The sequence below is a fragment of the Uloborus diversus genome, chromosome 3 (assembly GCF_026930045.1).
Source record: "Uloborus diversus isolate 005 chromosome 3, Udiv.v.3.1, whole genome shotgun sequence".
NCBI classification, from domain to species: domain Eukaryota; kingdom Metazoa; phylum Arthropoda; class Arachnida; order Araneae; family Uloboridae; genus Uloborus; species Uloborus diversus.
Genome location: NC_072733.1, coordinates 30,860,020 through 30,880,896, shown reverse-complemented (window position 1 = coordinate 30,880,896; position 20,877 = coordinate 30,860,020). Strand labels below are relative to the sequence as shown.

At 32.6% G+C, this 20,877-nt stretch overlaps 1 protein-coding gene across 1 annotated transcript in view; it reads right to left on the bottom strand.

The window, feature by feature from the left end:
- Positions 1-1,358: 1,358 nt before the first annotated feature.
- Positions 1,359-20,877, bottom strand: part of LOC129218314 (zinc metalloproteinase-disintegrin-like EoVMP2) — a 154,163-nt gene continuing 134,644 nt past the window's right edge. The window contains exon 3 of the mRNA XM_054852550.1: positions 1,359-1,535. Coding sequence (XP_054708525.1) covers positions 1,359-1,535 — 177 coding nt within the window. The remainder of the gene's footprint in view (positions 1,536-20,877) is intronic.

Genomic DNA, 20,877 nt, shown 5'->3' with positions numbered 1-20,877 from the left:
TGAGTTCAAGTGAAATTTCAAGCAGGGTAAACAGATCTAAAATAGTAATTTATAATTTTTTGAAGAATCCAAAAGAGTATGGTAAGAAAAAGAGGAACAGGCAAGCTTCTCTCTCTTACTAAGCGCCAGAAACGAGCAATTGTTCATGGAGCTCGCTTTAAAAAACACATTTCTACTCGAATTCAAAGTTAAATGAATGTTCCTTGCATTACCCGAATTCGTAATATTTTGCAAACGAACTTCTATGTTACATATGCTAAAATACAGTCACATTCACAATTTGCAAAGGTTCAAAAGAAGCTTTGATTGGAATTCGCTAAGAAATTTTTTTCTGTTGGGTCTCAATGGAAATATGCCATATTTTCTGATGACAAAAACTTTTACTTGCACGGATAAGATCATTTTCACCATTATTGGATTGATTTGCAAAACGAAACCTTTTTTTTCAAACGACAATTTTGAAACGCTTTGTGATGGGTGTGGGCAGGTTTTGCAGCTAATGGAGCACCACCAATTGTGTCCACCACCAATTGTGTCCATCCGAGATCCCTTGAATTCAGAATCATGTGTTGATATGCTATATGAAAACGTATTACCTGTAGCACCCCTTATCACCAATGGTTATTATTTGTTTCACCAAGACAATGCAAGTTGGCATGTGTTTTGAGGATCACATTCATGGTTTCAGGCCAATTTAATGAAAATTCTGGACTGGCCAGCGAGAAGTCTTTATTTAAACCCTATAGAGAATTGGTGGGGCATTTTAACTAGAAAGTGTCTATCGATGGGACACAATATGCAAATTAAGAGGAGCAGACATCATCCATAGAATTGGCGTGTAAAAACATTTTTAAATAAGCCTTAACTGAATTTTCCGATAACGACGGGACGATTGATGAAGGGCAATTGAAGAAAAAGTGATTTTGTCGAATATTTTTTTTTCGAGAATTATTTGTTATTATAATTCTTTATAATTTTTTTCATGTTTCACCTAAAACATTTGGGTTAATTTGTAATTCAAGAATTACATTTTTATTTAATTTCATACTAACTGGTTTCCAATGTTTTATATTTACAAGTATCAAATTATGTTTGATTTTGTTTGCGCGGTTGATGATTACTTTCATACATAACACTTATTTTCAACGTGTCCTTAATTTTTTCCATGGCTGTATAAGGCTCCAACTAAAATTTTATGTCTGTAATTGATTCTAGCTGTTGTAGAATTAATCAAAGTTAAATATTTTCATACGAAAATTGCCTAACCCGCTTTTAGTATCAAATTTTAGTATGGTTTAATTTCACCGAGAGTTCAAAAAGTAGCCTACATTATTATAACAAATCACAGACAATGAACTTTAAGTCTTACCTTTTACGTCACAAAATTGAATATTTTCAGCAACCAATGGCCTCCATGGACGTTCAGGATCTGGGAGTTGTAATGGTGATAAATGATGAGGTAAGATCGATGTCTTTTCATCTGCAGGCAAAGGATATATGACGTAACTACCCTCAAGAGTATGAATGTCACCTGTCTGAAAGAAAGACATACGAACTTACTATCAAAAAATGTTTTAAAGCTGATGACACGTTACATGAGATTTCTTAAGCTAAGTATTTCCAATTATAAGTATTCCCAGTTATTATTTTCAAATATCGAAAAACGTATTTAAAGCATACTTTTAAAATAATGCAATCGATTTACATTTGTTCGAAATTAATCAAATTGTTCATTTTATACTAAAAGTGTACGGAATGTTCCATACATGCTGAACCGTAAGATTCATCATTTACGGTTGATGTCTTAAAATATGAAAATTCAGTCCATTTCTGTATGTATACAGTCGACTCCCGCTACAACGCGATTCGACTTACGCGAAATGGCTATAACGCGAGTTTTTCAGGAGCAATGAATTTTAGAGCTAAAGTGAATTTCTCGCTCTCAACACGCGAAAATATATGGAAAGGAGTCGTGATGCTAAGTTTCGGCTTTGTTATTAACTACTAAGCATTGACTTCATGAAAGTACTTTTATCCTTTTAGCATCACTGACTGCGCAAGTTACCGCACAGCACACTATAAACATAGCTTTGTTAGAATTTGTTTTCAACTAAAATTTTAAGATGGAAAAAAAAAGCGGAAGTTTGCGACAATTTTAGAAAAGGTAAAGATTCTTGATATGCTTGAACAGCTAGAAAGTGGGTCGGAGGCAGCATGACAATTAGGCTTGAGTGAATCTTTCATACGTATAATTAAAAGTCAAGAGAAGTGTTTAAGCAAAATGCAAACAGTATGAATCTGCTCGTATAATTGAAGATTATGGAGAACTTGAAAGAGGGGTTTTTCCATAGTTGTAAATGTTATAAAAGTAAATGTGAAGCTACTGAATATATTAGAATGGCGAGAACATTGGCGCATCATAAATCATCTTCCTTTTTTAAGTTATAAATGAAAATTATTTTATCCACTTACTCTTACAGTGCAATGCTTTATTGTTACTAAATATAGTCTACGTACCGTACTGTTTTATTTTTATGTATCTCTTTCCAATAGGATTTTATTCATCGTAATATCATTTTATGTTGAATAATGCAGCTTTTATAAAAAAAATATAATGAAAAATCAACTCTTTGTGCAAGAAACGGTAATATATAGTTAAAAAATGGTCTATTAAACAGTTCAAAAGGTGTTTAAAAATGTCTAAAATGATTGGGTACGTTAATAAAAATTCATTTACGCAACACGTTTCCACAACGCGAAATTTCGACTTACGCGAGGAGTCTTGGAACGCATCCCTCGCGTAAGTCGGGATCTGACTGTATGTATAAGGTGAGGAAGAAAGGTGGGACTGAACATATTTTGAAATAGTTATATTTTTCTATAATGCACACATTGGAGTTTGTTGGACTAGCATTTGACAAAGTAAAATGTAAAGAACACCTTTCAGGTGTTGTCTGTAATCACTGACGAATTTCTGAAGGTGTTTTTGAAAGTTAGATGGACTCTTGCAAAACATCGCACTGTCGATTTGAGTAACTTTCACAATAGCTCCCTTTAGTTCTTCTAACGAGCAGGGTTTATGTTCGTATACGCATATTTTGGGATGAAACTATAAAACTAATTGCATATGGCAAAGTTTGGCAATCGAACAAGCAACTGAATGTCAGACCAAAACATCATCCAATCAGAAAGGACAAGACCAGGAAAAAGAATGCAAATAACAATGCCATCCTCTAATTTGGAATAGATTTTTAGGCTTAAAGGCGAAATATGCCTTGGCGAAACATTGCTAAGGCCAAGTTCAGAAGAATGCCTTTGAGCAGCTCGATTCAGATTGCACAGAACAGCGTCTCTGGGCTTTCCACATTTTCAAAGTTACGTATTGTTAGCACAGCAGCCGGCAATTAGTGTACCTCACATTAAGAGTGTTGAAACCACTGTTGAAACCTCAAAAGAAGTACTTTGGAAATAAATTCCCTTTGTTACAGTGGAAATAAATTCCTTTTGGACTCATAAGTAAAACTCTGCGAAAGACTCATTTCTTTCATTGTCACATGGCAGGTAGCTAGGTAGCTTCTGCTCTGTTCTTGATGCAATAGCGGTAATCCGAATCGTGGCATTCTTTTCCTCAGTGTTTGAACAGAGAAAAATGCTAGAATATTAAAAAAAAAAAAGCTACCTCAACCGCGTTCTTCTTACTTCATCTGCTGTTAAGTTCTCATTAAAAAACTATCGACACTTCTTCCTCCTATAACCGCGAAGGCTTAAATTTAAGGATTCATGCTTGAAGCATTGAAATTGTCAATGTTACAATAATGTAGCATAAAATAAATGCAAAGAGCATAATTGAAGGGATTTTATGGGAATCAAACAGCTTTAGTGGTTGAAAAAGCATTATTCGGCATGGTATTCAATTTGTAACTTTATGCCTTTAATAAAGTCAAACCATGTTTCATTTACACTAAATCACTGAAATAGGTTCATTTAATGCAATAAATGCACAAAAAAAAAAAGGACATTGAAAGTTTTAGAACAAAAGTAAATATTTAAGGAACAAATATTTGTTACTAAATAAAACTGGGAAAATGTTCATGTTCAGTTTTTTTGTAAGACGCAAAAACTTGCATTGTAAAAAATATATCAAATAAAACTGGGAAAATGTTCAAGTTCTTTTCTGTTGTAAGACGCAAAAACTTGTAATAATATATCACTAAAGATGAAGGGAATTGTATAGTATTTATTTTTTTAATTGAAAAATAATTTAAATTGTTTTATTTAAGTGAGAAACAAATAGTTTCTTATCGAACAGAACGTCTGACATTTTTTTTCCTTAAAAATATTTTAGCTAGATTTTACAACTTCACTATTAGTCGCAAAAAGATCCCTAGTTTTTGACCTAGACTATAAAATAAATTTAAAAAACTTGAGTCACTTTAGAAGTTAGTAGCAAGCCAACGCATTAATTAATAAAAGCTAAAAGATTCCGATACATAATTTTTCAGAGAAATTTAAACGCCACTGAAAATTTTAAATTGGTATCTTTAAATTAGCAAAACAAAAATGCATATTAAAGAAAAAGGGTAAAAAATCTCAATCTGAAACAGTATTTATTTTTAACTCATTAGGACTTTATGAACTTTTTCCTGTGAAACTTTTATTTCTAGTCCGCGCGTTTCACTTTAAGGAAATTTTACTTTTATATTATCTTCAAGAAATGGCACTCTCCTTGAAACTTCCAGTTCATGACTAACTGCGGAAGTATTTTAAAAGCACGGGAATTCAATAAAACATCATTCCTTGAAGTCAATATTTATTTTCAAATACAAAAACCTTCAACTTTTTGAAAAAATCGGTAGCATACGTCAATTTCCGGACAAAAAACTGCGATAAAAATAAATTAATAAATGCCAATAGCTTGAAATCCAAATGAACTCGGAAATAACACCAGAAATAAGGAATTGAGTGTCCTTAAATGGCTGTTGACATCAGTCTCAGGGCCGCAAAAGCCTAGACAGGTTAGCTGACCCTTCCACCAGAGAATGCATAGAAAGGGGTTCCGGTTATCATTTGTCATGCTCGAATTAATGTAATGGCTAACGTTATGTTTTGATTTTTCACTCTCAAGGCTATTGCACTCAATTAACATTGAGTGACTCTCATATCAACAAGTTTAGGGTAGAAGGGTAAATATTATGGTAAACACGGATCGTTTTGATGATTGCTAGAAACAAAAAAGCGTCCGTGATTCCTGTACCGTATTTGTCGAACAATGCAGTGCTCGATTATGATCTTTTTGGGGGAATGAAATACCTTCCCTTTTAAAAATTGCTATGCTCTTTAAGTATTTAGTCATTGCTATTTGGCAGAAAATGAGACTGGTCAAGATCTGAAGAAATCTCCCACAAAGGAGAGAAACTAGCATTACGGGCAAAGTATTTTTGATCGCCGTGTGGTTTCTAAACAGGTGGCTTGGCAAATTACACAGGGGAATAGTTTCTATTATTTTTCTGCTGCGTGAGATTTTTTAACAGTCGTCCTCATTATTGGTTTCGAATCTGAAATTGGATTCTCTCTAAAAGCTGCAGTTTTTACGGAATTCAATAATAAAGTCCACAGCAACAGTTTTGAGGATTCACTCGAACAAAAAGGTATACAGCAGTAAGTTACCTCTCGTAAGGCAGAATTACACGCAATTTACCAGACATCCCGGTTTTCACATCCTGAGACTGCAGTTTTGTTTTTATTAGAAATCTTCAGTCATGAACAGTGAATTACCGAGCTGGAGGTAGATGTCATCTCATTGAAGCTGAGAGTGCCAACAAACTGGTAGATAAACTGGTAGCTAAAGACCCCCCCCCCCCCCCCCAAGCTTTGCCTTTAATTGACGAGTCAAGCAGCACCATGCTGCGGACACTCGCTGATGAGATAAATTCACTTTATCTACCAATTTGTTGGCACTCTCAGCTTCAATGACATGACATCCGCCTCCAACTCTGTTATTCACTATTCCTGACTGAGGAGTTCTAAGGATGCGATAACCGGGCTCTATGGTATATTGCATGTAAAAAGGTATACCGTTTGGAATTCTTTTGGAGTGGCCAGTGGCGGAAAAACGAACAACTTCTCAGAAACTGCGATTTTGCATTAACTTAAAAAGTGTCAGCAAGAAACATAAGCGCAACATCTCCTATACTAATACTCTGTTCGCTATTTTAGATTCTACACTCCAAGCAATTCTTTTATTGTGCAGCGCTGTGGCGGTTATTTTTAAATATCAGCAAGTGTGTATTTCATGATGCTGTTTTATACATCAACGTATATATGTCTATGGGCTCCTTATCAACTTCGAATTCAGGAAACAAACTCAGCTATCAATGCAACCAAAAATAAATGTGCCACTTTTGGAACAAAACTAATTGCATATTTGAAATCACAATACCTGAATCTGCTAAGACCTGGAACTAAATGTAACAAAAATTTTGTTTGATATGGCTATTAAAAAGTTAAATTTTTCTGAGCAGTTTTTCCAGTTCTTGCAGTTATTACCAATAAACGGAAAAAGTACGCAGGAAATGTGCTAAAATTCCATTAGATATTTTCAGGTATTGCAAACAAAGTTACGCAACTGGAAAAATGAGCAAACAACCCCCCCCCCCCCACAAAAAAAAAAAAAACGATGGTATCCTCACTGATGTTACGATTTTTTTTTAAACTGCAGAAGTTATCAAAATATGAAACATGACTTTTAATGCCACAGGGTGATTGATTTTGATTTATAGCTGTATAACACGAAACATCGAGATATGAAAGCAAATAGCTATTCTGGTCACACACGTGCAAAATTTATCTTCCTTTGGAAGACTTGGAAGCACCTTGTTTTGGAAAAAAAATATGAATTTATGTATTTGATATTTTATTTGACATAAAGATTGGGGTGACAAGGGTGAAATCGCAATTGAGACACAAAAAAGTAGGTAAAAATCATTTTCAATTCAGTAAAAACTAAGCTGAAAGAGAACACCCGCTAAGCTTACAATTAATAGGTTGGTGCCTTATTAACTTGTTTTTCATCAACCTAATCAAAAGAAGATAATGGCTGTTGCGTATCATCAATACTCAAAAAAAAATTTTTTTTTCTTCTTTCCTTTTTTTTTTTCTTGAATGAGTTAGCTCTCACATACATCAGATGATTCTACCGTCAGGGGTGGGGCAATTGACTATATTTTCCGTTACATTAAAAAAAAATTTTTTAGAGCTAAAAGTTACAAAAATCTACCCTAAAAAAGAACTTTACTTGTGTGGTTTGTTAAGAAAGAAATTTCAAGTTTTTTTTTTAAATGTCATTTTTCAAATGAAATTTACTGGTCACGTGCAAAATACACATTTTTACGTCAATTTTAGGACTTCAGTTTTAGCTAATTATCCTCCAAAAATGTCATTGCAAATATTATTAACATAAACTTTGCTTTCTATGCCAATTATTTTGTAGTGTGAGTTTTAAAAAGTAACTTATGTTAGGTCATTCAGCAGAAAACCAGGCATTTTGCCCCTCACGTGATGGTCTACATTTTATTTCAGAAGAATATATTCACAAAATAAAACGAACAAAGTTTTGCTACCTAAAAATCACACATAAACGTGTGATTTCTTTAACAAAATAAATTATGCTTTTGGTAGAATCCATGTCAATTCAACAAGGGGTGTAACATGATGATCTCGGATTTTTTTGAATTTAACATATGTTAAAATTCATAAAAAATTAAGACATACTTTTTTTTTTGTTTGTTTTGGCCAAAAAAATTCCTGGGTCGAGTTACAGGTCGCCAAAGATGGCGGTCTTCTCACTTGGGATTTTCGTCAACATTTTCTCAGGAACGGTATTACCATTATGGTATTACCGGTAGCACTATTATCTCAGGAACGGTAAAACATATTTTGTTGCGGTTTGTTTATTTAAAAAGGATATTTTTTCTTGTTTAAAAACATATGCAACATTTTGAAACATGTGCTTTAGTTTTTTCCACAGTCTTTTGAAAAAAAAAGTTTAAAATAATTTTTGATTTTTCTCAAATACGTCAATTTCAAAAATTTTCAGTTTTTTTAGTTTATTAGCACCACTGAGCACTATGTTCCCTGAAAAGGAGAGCTTCCACTTTTTCGTTTAACAGAATTTAGAGGCATTTGAAAAAACCAGGGTTTTAAAGCAACTCTTCACGTAATGGCAGACCTAAAAATTCAAAAAAAAAAAAAAAAAAAAAAAAATCGCAACAAGTGACCAGAGAACACTTTTAATTAAGTTAAATAGCGAAATTTTCATTTTGAGTCTCTACTTTATCCAGAAATTTTATTTTTTATGAAAACAAGAACGCGGCCTCCAGCCGATTCGCTGCATTTCCTCTTCAGCGTAACGCCGGAAGAATTTTTAAGCGCAATGCTATTTTGTTCTCACTAAATTCAATATCACGATAAAATGGCAACGCAAAATGAAATTTTCGCTATATAACTTAATTAAAAGTGTTCTCTGGTCACTTGTTGCGAATTTTTTTTTTTTTAATTTTCAGGTCTGCCATAACGTGAAGAGTTCCTTAAAAACCCTCATTTTTTCAAATGCCTCTAAAATTTGTTAAACGAAAAAGTGGAAGCTCTCCTTTTTAGGGAAGGGAACGTAGTACTCAGTGGTACTTATGAACTGAAAAAAAAAGAAAATTTTTTAAATTGACGTATTTGAGAAAAATCAAAAAAATTATTTTAAACTTTTTTTTTTCAAAAGACTGGAAAAAAACTAAAGCACATATTTCAAAATGTTGCATATGTTTTTATACAAGAAACAATATACTTTTAAATAAAACAAACCGCAACAAAATATGTTCTACCGTTCCTGAGATAATGGACTTTAGAAATTTTGACGAAAATCCCAAGTGAGAAGACATTCTTTGGCGACCTGTATCTCGGCCCAGGAATATTTTTGGCTAAAACAACAAAAATCGTACATCCTTAATTTTTTATGAATTTAACATATTGTTAATTCAAAAAAATTCGAGACCATCATGTTACACCCCTTGTTTAATTAACATGGATTCTACCCTTTTTAGTCATTTTGAAATGAAATATAGAGCTGTTATTGAAATGAAATATAGAGCTGTTACTGGAAGAAGCAGGGAAGGGGAGCAGCTCATATTTTCCCACATCATTGGAAAACTCGTAGAAAAAATTCTGACCGATATGGAGTGTAATAATACTAAATGTTTTTTATTTAACCTCATGAATTTTTAGTCCTTTTTTAACACTGAGGAAAAAGCTGAAAGTTTCAAATGAAATTTTCTTTTAATAGTGTCTGTTAAATGCAAAAAAAAAAAAAAAAAATACATTCATGTTTCAGTAATAAGTAAAATTGTGAGTTATGGGAAGAAAAAAAAATAAATTTCGTTTTTTAAACAAGGAAAGAGAGCCAAACACGAATGTCGTGTTTTCAATTCAATTTTAAAGATTTTAAATATGGATCAAAAATCTATTTTCATTTGATCTACAATTATATGCAACGAAAAAGCAACGGAAAATATTCATAAAAAATTGAAAGTAAATTAATCTCTGCGTTCACGAGGTCAGCTGAGAAAGCGATTCGAAGGGCGATGAAGTTTTGAAGTGTCAGTTACCTCCCTGAAAAGACAATTTTCTTGAAGTCGAGACGTGTTAAAATGACGGAAATAACCTTCGGCAATAATAGAGCCGAGCCACTGGGTCAAAGGCAACAAACCGATGCCACTAGAAGGAAAAGAAATAAGATTTGAATAATGCTTTGTTTGGTCATGAATCAGAGTTGGCAAACATGGTTCTGTTTGTCTACAGAGGTGAGAAATACGCCAGTTAAATTGAAAACTTGTTCCGTAAACTACTGTTTCAGTTGGGAGTAATCTTTTTTTTTTTTTTTTTTTTTGTTAGATTAATTCGATTGATAAGATTATTTTAATGCTGAGGAAATATTTAAGGAGTTTGCCTTTAATAGTGTCAGATAAGTGAAAAGTCGAGAGATTTGCTTTGACGAGATTTGAACTCTTTTATCATCAAATGTTGAGAAGCTAAGGGGTTTAGGGTTGTGTAATAATTGTCAAAAATGTCAAGTAATGACATTTTTCATAAATAAAATGATAAATTTCTTCAGTCAAAAATACAGCAAAGGTTTTTTCAAAGCGTGAAAAGACTCCTTATTATTTTTTAGAGCGAAATTCATTTGAGGTGCGTGAAATATACACAAACAATAAAAACCGCACTATTGATCAATTCAATGAAAACACTAACATTTTAAGTTTTAGAAGATGACAGGGACAGAAGAGATATATGTGCTTTTGATTTCGAATATTTTACATTTTGTATTCAAAAAAAAAAAAAAAATTCAATTGTAATACTTTTAGCCTTTTCTTTTTTTCTTTTTCCGAATGATAAACTTTTTAATTCACAATATAAAAATAATATTTAGCACTGTTATCGAGGTTTATTTTCGATTTTAATAACGTTAAAAATATCTCTGTCCAAAGAAGTGATTTTATACATAGTCGAGGTGCTCGATAAAGTGATTTAAAATTTTACGATCTTCAATGTAACAACTTACAAATGTAGTTCCATTGTTTTTCCCTTGCCATTAAATACGAGATCGAGATATCATAAAAAGTAATTTTCTTAATACAGGATGTGCAATAGGTCCGTAGAAGCTTTTAAAATTAGTAGAAAAACTGTATAACTCGTAAGATTAACGATGGCTGTTCTAGTACGAGCGGTTTCGGTAGAAATATGCGAATAAGAACTTGCGTGTCGGATGTCTTTTTCTCCATAGCTCACTTCTTTTTCATTGAAAAAGAGGTTCTATAACTCCGAAACACGTGTATGTAGTACTCTGTAAATTTGTACGATTATATGTTGTTACATTTCCTTTCATAGGAATGTTTAGAGGAGTCTAAAAATATATATTTGAGACATAATTAAAAAAAATAGAAGTCGTTCTGCTACTTATCAATAGTCAATGTATTTTGAATCGACGTGTTAAGACCAGACCACTTTCCACACTTTCTCCCTTCTGGTTGTCATGGTTACTACACTGTGAACTTTTTCCCTACGTTGTTCTGCAACACATAACATTTGCAGCTCTATACACAATCAGTTTAGACCTCCAAATGTAGTAATACGAAATCATTAAAAAAGATAAATCATATCATGTAAACATTTAAATGATGCGCTGAAGTTATGTAAAATACACACAAAAGTGAAATTTTACATCAAAATTTAATTTACAAAGAAATAGAAAACGAAAAATCAAAAAAGCACTATATTAAAGACAAAAGCCTAAGTATAAAATTCGTAGATTAAGGAGCTAATATCTACAGGTGTCCCTCGCATAGCACGGTTAATTCGTACCATGCTATATCGAAACCGTGTTATACGAGACTTTATTTATTTATATTTTACACTAACTATGCATGTATGTAACATAAATTAGGGCAATACGTACCATGTTGTATCGAAACTTCGAAATAACGTAAGTCAAGACAATACGTAACGTATTATATCGAAGTCAAGTATTAAGGTGTTAAGTTATATAATAGCTGAAATTTCGTTCCAATAAACATAAAAACAGGCTGTTTACTTTCAATAAAAAAGAAAGAAATTTGATTGTCATTAAAACGCATTCTGTAAAAAAGAAAATCAGGGATTTTCTGCAGCAGAAAAAGGCGTCTGAGCTACAGCAATGAAAAAATATAGACATAAAATAAAAACGAAAAAAATTACCTTAATGCTATTTTCTATTTTTTTACATTGAGTGAAAACAAAATTAAAGATTCAATTATTTTAAAATTGCGTTACATTAAAACCGCGTAACATTAAATTCCACTTTTACACCGTGTAGTGTCGAATTCGTGTTTTAATAATCGCAAAATAGTACCGTGAAAAATCAGAACCATATGGTATAAGTATCATGCAGGGGCGCCTGTAACAACGATTGAAATATTCATGACTCGAATAAACAGTGATATTTTCATATTACTACTTTTGAGCATCTGGTTTTGTCTAGTTTGAAACTGGCTTTAAGCAACTATATGGTATAGGTAGTACACTTTACTCACCACGTAAGCCATTATTAATAGCAAACTTGCAATATACTCACAGTGATGAAAATATATTGTAAGATTTTATAAGCAAATATTATGAAACAATTTCAAGATTTTCTGCTTTGAGCATAAGTCTCTAAAAATAGTGAACAAAACACTCATTTTATATCTTGATTTAAACATTTTTTCTGAAGCATTTCCAAGAAAGAAAGTTCGCCAAGAAAAGCAATTGTAACGCAGAGCAACGAACTTTGAAGCTCCATATGTCCTTTTTTCTCTCATTTATGATATAGGATATCACTCCGTTAAAATTTTACTGAGTTGTTCTTTAACACATCCACCAGAAGAATTTCAGTATCATGAATTTGTCTATATGACTTAACACATTGAAATTTCTTAATTTCATAGCTGAAGAGTTCATCTTTTAATTTTCAACCTCAATGACGAAAGGCCTTCGCAAGGATTTGGATTGCACCCAACACTATGTCTAAGAAGGACGGATTTATTTTGACGTATTAAAATGGATGCGTTTTCAGAAGAAAAAGTATACCTTCTGGTAGTGTATGTACAAGAACTATTTAATTGAAAAATTCAAAGCAGGTTTTTAAGTAATCATTGAATACGTTAATCAAAGGCAATCTTTTATTCCAAGCATCTAATCCATTTACATTACTATTTCATAATCAAAACGATCTGTTATTCAGAAATCGCAGGTGTGGCTGTTTTACTTGTAGATAATCAACAATAGTTTGGAAAGCAATTTAGTTCTGCATGTACTTGATAACAAGCTACTTTTTGTGTCGCATTTTCATATTGCTCATTTTAAAAGAGTTCAAATGCTGTTTCATAACTACTCGATTTAATTTATTTTTGAAATTTTATTAATAGTTAAATTTTATACATTTTACAAGTTTTTTCAAATGTTATTTTCCGACGTAGCGGTTCTTAAAATAGCATATGATTTTATTATGAAGTTTAATGAGATTCGCACCCAATTTTGTAAATAAAAGCAAGATTTATTCAAAACAGCTGCAGAATGTTCTGTAAGTGGACAATCTTAAAACTCATGCTAGTTTTAATCACATACTGGAAAATCGGATGCCGTATTTTTTCGTAGCAACAATTTTCAAGCCACCTAAATTCTGACAACGTGATCTTATTTTAATAAGGCAAAACATTTAACAGTATTATTTTATTCATTAAATTATTAACTTTGTGACGGTTAGGCAGAACCGGAACTACGGGGGGGGGGGGGTAAGTTGGGATTTTTGCCCCGGGCAGCAACTTTAGGGGGCGGCAAATTCGAGTGGTGCTCCCAGGGGCGAACTGGCCAGCCCCGAACTGGCCAGCCCCGAACCGGTGCGCCCCCCTTCTGTGCGCCCTCGAACCTGTGCGTCTTCGGCTTTTTGCATAAACCTAGATTCCCAGACGGCATTGGGTGCGTAGGTTGACGCCGTCTTGGGGACCTAGTACACTCCCCCCCCCCCCCCCACGGGAATTTTCACCAGGAAAAATAGGCTTATTCTTAAAAATTTAGGAAAATTCAAGAAATATAAAACATTTAAAATATGAAACTAGAAAGAAAAAAAAAGAAGCAATGCAACAGTTAATCGATCTAAAAAAGTAGAGTTACTCACTAAAAAAAGCTTAACAGATAGGATAAAAATCGTATAGGTGGGATTTTAAGCAATCTCGTGTATTTGGATGATAATTGAAATTGATTAACAGAGTCATTTATTTTTAAAACAGTGGCATATTTTTCAAAAAAGGTCGATAAAACGAGGCGGTGCGGCGAGCAGTAAGTACATCTTTACACAGCCATTTTTAGGTGTTAAAGAGTGGGATAAGTAAGCACTGAACTGAAACACGTGTACTAGCCACCTAAATAGTTTCGTCTCTAAGTTCCTATAGCAAATTAAATAATAATTTACTGAATATTGATTGCTTCCTCGTTGATCAATTGCTATCAACAATGGCGGTTTATTTCAGGGGCGGCACATTTTGCGATTAAATGAACGAATAAACTTTTTCTTCTTGTGATAAAATCCATACAACAATAGTTTTTCCTTTACAAATATTTTAACTCACCCTTTTCTTAGAATATGCTGGGGGGGGGGGAGAGCCTGTAAATTTTGCCATAGGCCTTTTACAAGCACCAGCGAGTAAACATATGGCTCTCCGTCATGGGAGCAAAAAGGAGGGAAACAGTTCTGCCCCAAATTAAAAGAAGAAAAAAATACTGCTACCTTTGTTCTGTAGTCTTTATTGTACAACTGTAAATTTGCAGATTTTGGCGTAACATCTGACTGGTATTACGCGAAACAAAGCATTAAATTAGCAGAAGAATTCTTAGTTCAGGTATTACGAAGAGGGTAATTTTGTAAATGTTTAGATTAACTTAGATTATAGCTGAATCAGGCTAAGAACATTGACATTGAGAACTTCCCGCTTACTAGCATAAATGCTAAGGATCATATTGTTACGAGTTCAGTCACTTCAAGAAATTCTTTAAATGCACAGTTCTTGAGAAAACACAGGAGATTTATTTACAAATATGTACAAGAAATATCGTTAGCAACTGCTTAATTAACCATAGCAATTAGGCAAACATCAATTAACACCGTAAACTGAACAGTCACACACGTACGTACATCGAAATTTTTGATTTTTTAAAGTACGATTTCGTCATCAAGAAATTCATAAACAATTACTAAATTAGAGCAGATAGTTACAGATAGTTTTTGAATCTGAATCATTTTTACTGTTATTTTTTCATTAAAAGAGCTAGAAGAGTGATTTGAAATCTGAAGTAAATTGGCAAAATTTCAATCTTTGTTAATATCTCAGATTCAAAAGAAGTTCCGAATAAATTTTACTTTGCTCTTTCCCAGTAGAGATTTTTTTTTTTTAAAGAATGTGGAAATATTTATTTCTTAAGTGTACGTTTATAACTTACGGAGTTAGTCGGAGAGTTACTCTGAAAATTTAGGCTTAGCGTCAGCACCAACTTCTAATTTCAATAATAAAGCAACAAAAATTTTTTTAACTTCCATACTTTGCATTCCCTTATAGATATGCATGGTTTACCTAAATAAATTTTTTTTTTGAAATTTGTGACATGTGCTCATTTTGCATGGAATGACCCAAGGATGCACGTTAAAAGTTTTTTAGTACATGATTTACAGTGGAATTTTATATGCATTAAATGGGAAAAAAACAATTTCTTTGTTAGCTGCTCGCAACAATAAAATCAGTATTATAATATTATAATTTAAAAATGAAGAAATTGGTATGAAATTTGTGGCTACAGTGAATTATTTACGGAGCTTTCTAACTGAAACTAAGGTTTCAAAAGTAGAAATAAATTGTGTTTTTCTTTGTTTACATTTACTTTGCGAAAAGTAATGTAAGGCAAAAAACTCCTGAAGGAAAAACTTAAGAATAAGCTTTCAAAAATATGAGTAGGATAGACCCGGGCACATTAACGCATTGGATACGTTTACGCAGAGCCCTTTTTCAAAAACGAGGTATAACTGGAGAGCCCAACAGTAATTTCAGATTGATGCTGCTCCTTAGCAAATATTCTCACAAGTTTTTGAGCATCAGTCGAGCTTCGGTTTAGCATGCGGATAGAAAAATATGTTTTCTACCAAGCTGAGTAAATTTTGTGTTGAACGTTTTGAAGGTTATTGTGAAAAAATAATACTTCGCTAAAATCAAATAAACACATAAAAATAGCAGAATTTTGCCCTTTTTTGAGAATTGTATTTGTATGGACAGAAAAGTTATTAAATTTTTCTGCACGGTAAAAATAAATCCAAACTTGCCGACGGGGCACGTTTACGCATTTTCATCGGGGCACTTTTACGCACGTTCTTACTGTGTGTGTCTTATCACTCTGTCTTACTTCTTAACGGGCCTCAGACGCTATTTTCGTTGTTTCAAACTTTTGTATTGTTTCAAACCTTTAGTATTTTCAGGTTATTTAACTTTAAAAATAACCATTTATTTTAAGTAAAAGATTCGTATCTAATTGCTTACAATCATAAAGTGATGTCGTCGTGGTTGTTCAGCTCTTTATACACTATTTAGCCTCTGATACATTTTCTTTACTTTAACGATGGTAAGACATTACGTTCAAACAGAACCACGTTAGATGTCAAAATAATGAAAAGGCTTATCAATAATCCAAGTATTTTTCCCAGTAAGCCTTCCACATCATCACATATGGACTACCCCAACTGAGACAATTTCAAAAAGTAGGACCAAAGCTTAGGAACCAGGAAAGGAAAAAAAATGGGTTGCTCACAATCCTAACTGATACTCCGATTAAAGAAGCCCTCAAACAAGAGCAGTTAGAAGCTAGCAAGAAAAGAAACAAAATGGGCAGAAAAAAACAAAAAGGAGAAAGTACTTTAAAATTTACAAGTTTCTATTGAAGCACAAATAAAATATATCAAAAAAAAAATATGAAACCGAAACCTGCGACTAGGAAAAGTTGGTACACTGTAAAAAGGAAATTAATGAACGATTATGTTTACGAAGTAGAGAATTGCGCTAGCATCTATTGTTTGAAAGCACACAACCAATCGAAAAAAGGACAAGACAAGGTTCTACGTCTTAAATGTCAAAACGCAGTCCCATGACAAGTATGCGAAAAGAAATACTTTATTTTTGTTAGTAAAATCTAACAGTGATGAAGTAGATGACTAAACAGTTTATGTTTTTTAATTAGCAATAAGTCCTATAATTTTAGTTTAGCCTACAAAATGATCTTTAATTAATTATTTGTGATTTTCTTATTTTTAAAGTGTCTTAAGATAAATAAAATATTCAAACTTGGTTAAATATCTATTTCACTTACAATTTGGTATCATTTTTAATATGCGTGAACGTGCCCTACTCAATTCGTAAACTTGCCGTGTTCGGGGCAAGTTTACACAACCGACTTGGACTCAAAAAACACTTATTTTACGGTTAAAAACACAAGCTGAGCAACAACTGAATAAACAAATTTTGACTTCATTAACTGCTTCATAAAACCACAATGCCTAAAATTTCCCTAAGTTCAAACATAAAAATTAGAAAATTCATTGAAAAAATCCTCGTAAACGTGCTCCGGTCTACCCTAAAATTGTTTATTAAAAATAATTTAAGCAGAAAATGTCAAACAACTTCCAAAATACTTCTTTTGTAATGATTATAACAATGCATATGGACATAAGGGTAAAGTCATCTCCCCACGAAACTTCTATTGTAAATACCGACCAAAAACATCAGCACAATCGAATAAATTCACAAATCCAAAAGAATCGTGCTACAACACTCTATCAGACTCTGTTTCGGATATCTAGCGATGCCAAGAAGCCCAGACACCAAAGCTTCAACTTCAAAGCAGGAATTTCAGTGTCAATATTCTGAAAGATCCAAACCGGCACTACGGTAAATTTGCGAAGGTGTTGCTTGACCTCATTGTGACCTTGAAGGGGCTTGGGCGGCTACAAACCTTTCATTAAAATCGAAGAAATCCGAGCAAGGCAGTCGCTAACAAGCAATTTCTACAGGTGGAAGTCGGAATTGATTATTGAGCCCAGATTCGTGAAGAATAAATTGCTAGGGCGAGTCAAGGCTTTTCTTCCGTTCAACGTGACTACCTTCGAGTCGGCTTTTCTAGACAAATAGCAGACAAGACGGCATGCAAAGGTGTTTTGCCTAGAGTATAAACGGAATTTTCATTCATTTTTTTTAAAGAGAGGGTAAGACTTCCATTGTGGTGGATGGTAACGTGCCTTACGTAGGCAGTGCAGACAATTTGAGCAGAAATGCACAAGATGTCCAAACAAACAAATTGGCCGGGGGAGAAGGGCAATAGGTTAAGAGGGAGAAATAAAGATTTACCTGAGGGGAAGAGCAACTTGAGCTCTTTTGATGTTCACACAAGTGGATGTCATTCACAAAAGATCTCTTCCCTCTTGGATTTTTTTTTTTTTTCATTTTGCAGAGATGCTCATACAATTCTGTAGACCTAAGGTAAACATAAGAATTCGATTTCTTTGATCTTCATAGATTTGATGATTAGCCCCGGTAGGTTCTTATCAATCTCTAAAGAAAAATCCTTGAACTTTTTGCTTGCCAAACTAGAAAATAGCGACAAAAATCAATCATATATCCCGAACACGAGTTTTATGGATTTAGGATTGGCAATTCTGTTTTTCCAAAGAAAGGTAAGTGGGTTCGAAGTTTTTAGAGTTATTAATTACCGAAGGAATATTGAATTGAGGAATGATGGTTAACCGAAAAAAAAAACTGAAGTCATCTATTTATGAATCTAATATGTATATTTTTTGCATGTATGTGCGCAATGCCCAGGCGAATAGGAAGCCTCTAAATCCCTAAAATTTTATTTAATGTTCATTCATTACCTGGGAGTCTGCACTTTGATGCATTTTTTCTTAATTTTAAATTAATTTGTTAATTTTTTAAGTTACACTTTCTCATATTTCATCTAATTTTTGGGAAGGAGGGGGCGCGAAAAAATACTCACACTCTTTAACATTTTATGTCATTCGGTTTGGAAAAGCTTGTTCGGAAGTTTTTTTGATGTAGAACAAGCACAAAATAACTTTCAACTTGGGAAACTTTCGGCTATTTTTGAAGAATTGAAAGGTATTTAAATATTATTTGTATTTGCCTAACTCAAAGTATTTTATCTACAAAGTCAAAATCGCTAGAACTAAGAGCTTTTTTTTTTCCAAATATTTAACGGAAGTGCAGAACTCAAAATATCTCTAATACATCGTTTATAAGAACGTTTATGAGGAAAAAAATATCCGTAGTCCAACCATACACATTGATATGCCAGATTCAATTTTTGTCTTTAATTTAACTTTAAAAACGTATTAGGTACCTCGAAAATTGAAATCAACATTTTTCTTAGGGCTAATATTTCTGAATTTGTTCGAAAACAATTGTATCCCAAACTTATTTTTCATAAAAGTAGTTCAAAATATTTTAGATTCTGCCTTAAGAAAAAAGGCCAGAAAGCGATTTTATGTTTTAGACGTAAATCATTATCCGGTAGCATTTCTTTTATGCTTATAGTTAGTTTTTAACTTTATTATTATTAGCTTTTTATTCAACGTGGCAATGATTTGATGATAAAACTAATAAACGCTATATTAATAAAATTCTAACACACAAATAAGAATTTTTAAATTTCTTTTAAAATATAATTTGTCCGTAAGTATCAATAAAAAATAGTCAAAATTAGATTATTTTATTAAGTGTCGAGTTTGGTGGAATGGGTTTTAAGAATCGGCATTTTCTATATTTATTTAACACTATACAAAACTTTGTCTATAACAAGTGAATCCCAATTATTGAATTTTCACATTTAAATGTCACTCACTCTTTACATTTTTAGAGTTATAATTACTCTGATGTTACACTCTGAAAATTACTGTGAAGTTTTACTCAGAGTTACTCTCATATTCCTTGGTTACGATTCTGCTATTCCAATGCCTCTTTTTCTATACCCATTCCATCCTGGGAGAGATGAAAAATAAACTAATATATATTTTTTAATTTAGCTCATGAAAAAACTTACATTTTAATTGGGCAGTGTTTCCGGAAGACTTTTCATGTGCTACTTTATGCAGATTTAAGACCAGAAATGACTCTTGTTTGTGATGGCAGCTCTTCTAACAATTATGTGTTTACCTACCTCACAAGTTGTTTTTAAAAAAGGACTGTAATTTTGGGTTTTGTGTTCAATTCATCGATTCAATTCCAAACAAAGCTTCCAACTCGAGTTTGTTGCAGCTGTTCACTAAACGTAGCAATTTTTTACAAGAACAAAAACACACTACGAGCTAATAATACGTCCATATAAAAAGTATTGGTGAATAGTTTGCTGTAAAAAGAAAATTTGTTCAACAGACATGTTCTGCGTTATATCGTTGACAACTGTTTGTGTTATTAAAAACAAAATAATCATTGTAGTTTTCTCTGTATGTGATTTTTAATGAAGCGACTGTGACGTCACTCCCGAAGCACCTTATTCAATCCATTTTTAGACCTAAAAAAGTGTGGTTTTAAATTTTCAACGATGTACCGATAGACATGTTGGATTTTTCACCAATGGCAGTTGCCTAAAATAGCATGTGATCACTTTAGCCAAAATTAATGAGATTATATTCTGTGATCGCTTTATAAGTAATTATTTTGAAAATTACATCATTTTTGCGTGAGAAACACTTTTGTTGTTGGAATATTTTAAGACCATGGAGTTATTTAAGCGAAAAACATCTTTTTCCAAAATTGGTACTTACGCTTAAATCCTGAATAATGTCTAGTCCAGAATGGCGGAAAGCGATCCATAACTTTATCAGAAATTACTTTGGGTGCTTGCATTTCGGAATAAAATTTTATAAACTCATCGAAATAATAACAATATTAATAATAATTTGATTATATATATATATATATATATATATATATATATATATATATATATATATAACAACAAATTCCCTAGATAGATCCATAAATTCTTCTCTAAAAGTTAATGTCATGCTTTTGAAATACTTTTAGAAAATTGTAAACAATAAATTGTGACCAATCAGTTCTTACACAGTACCAGTGAAAATAAAAAGGCATACGCCAAAAAGTTGCGCTGAAACTCTAATCGAAGGTCATTCATTAGTTGTTAAGAACGAGACTTTTAACACTAAATTCAAAATATTTAGGGGAGGGTGGCTCAAAGCGGGTAAGTCGCCCA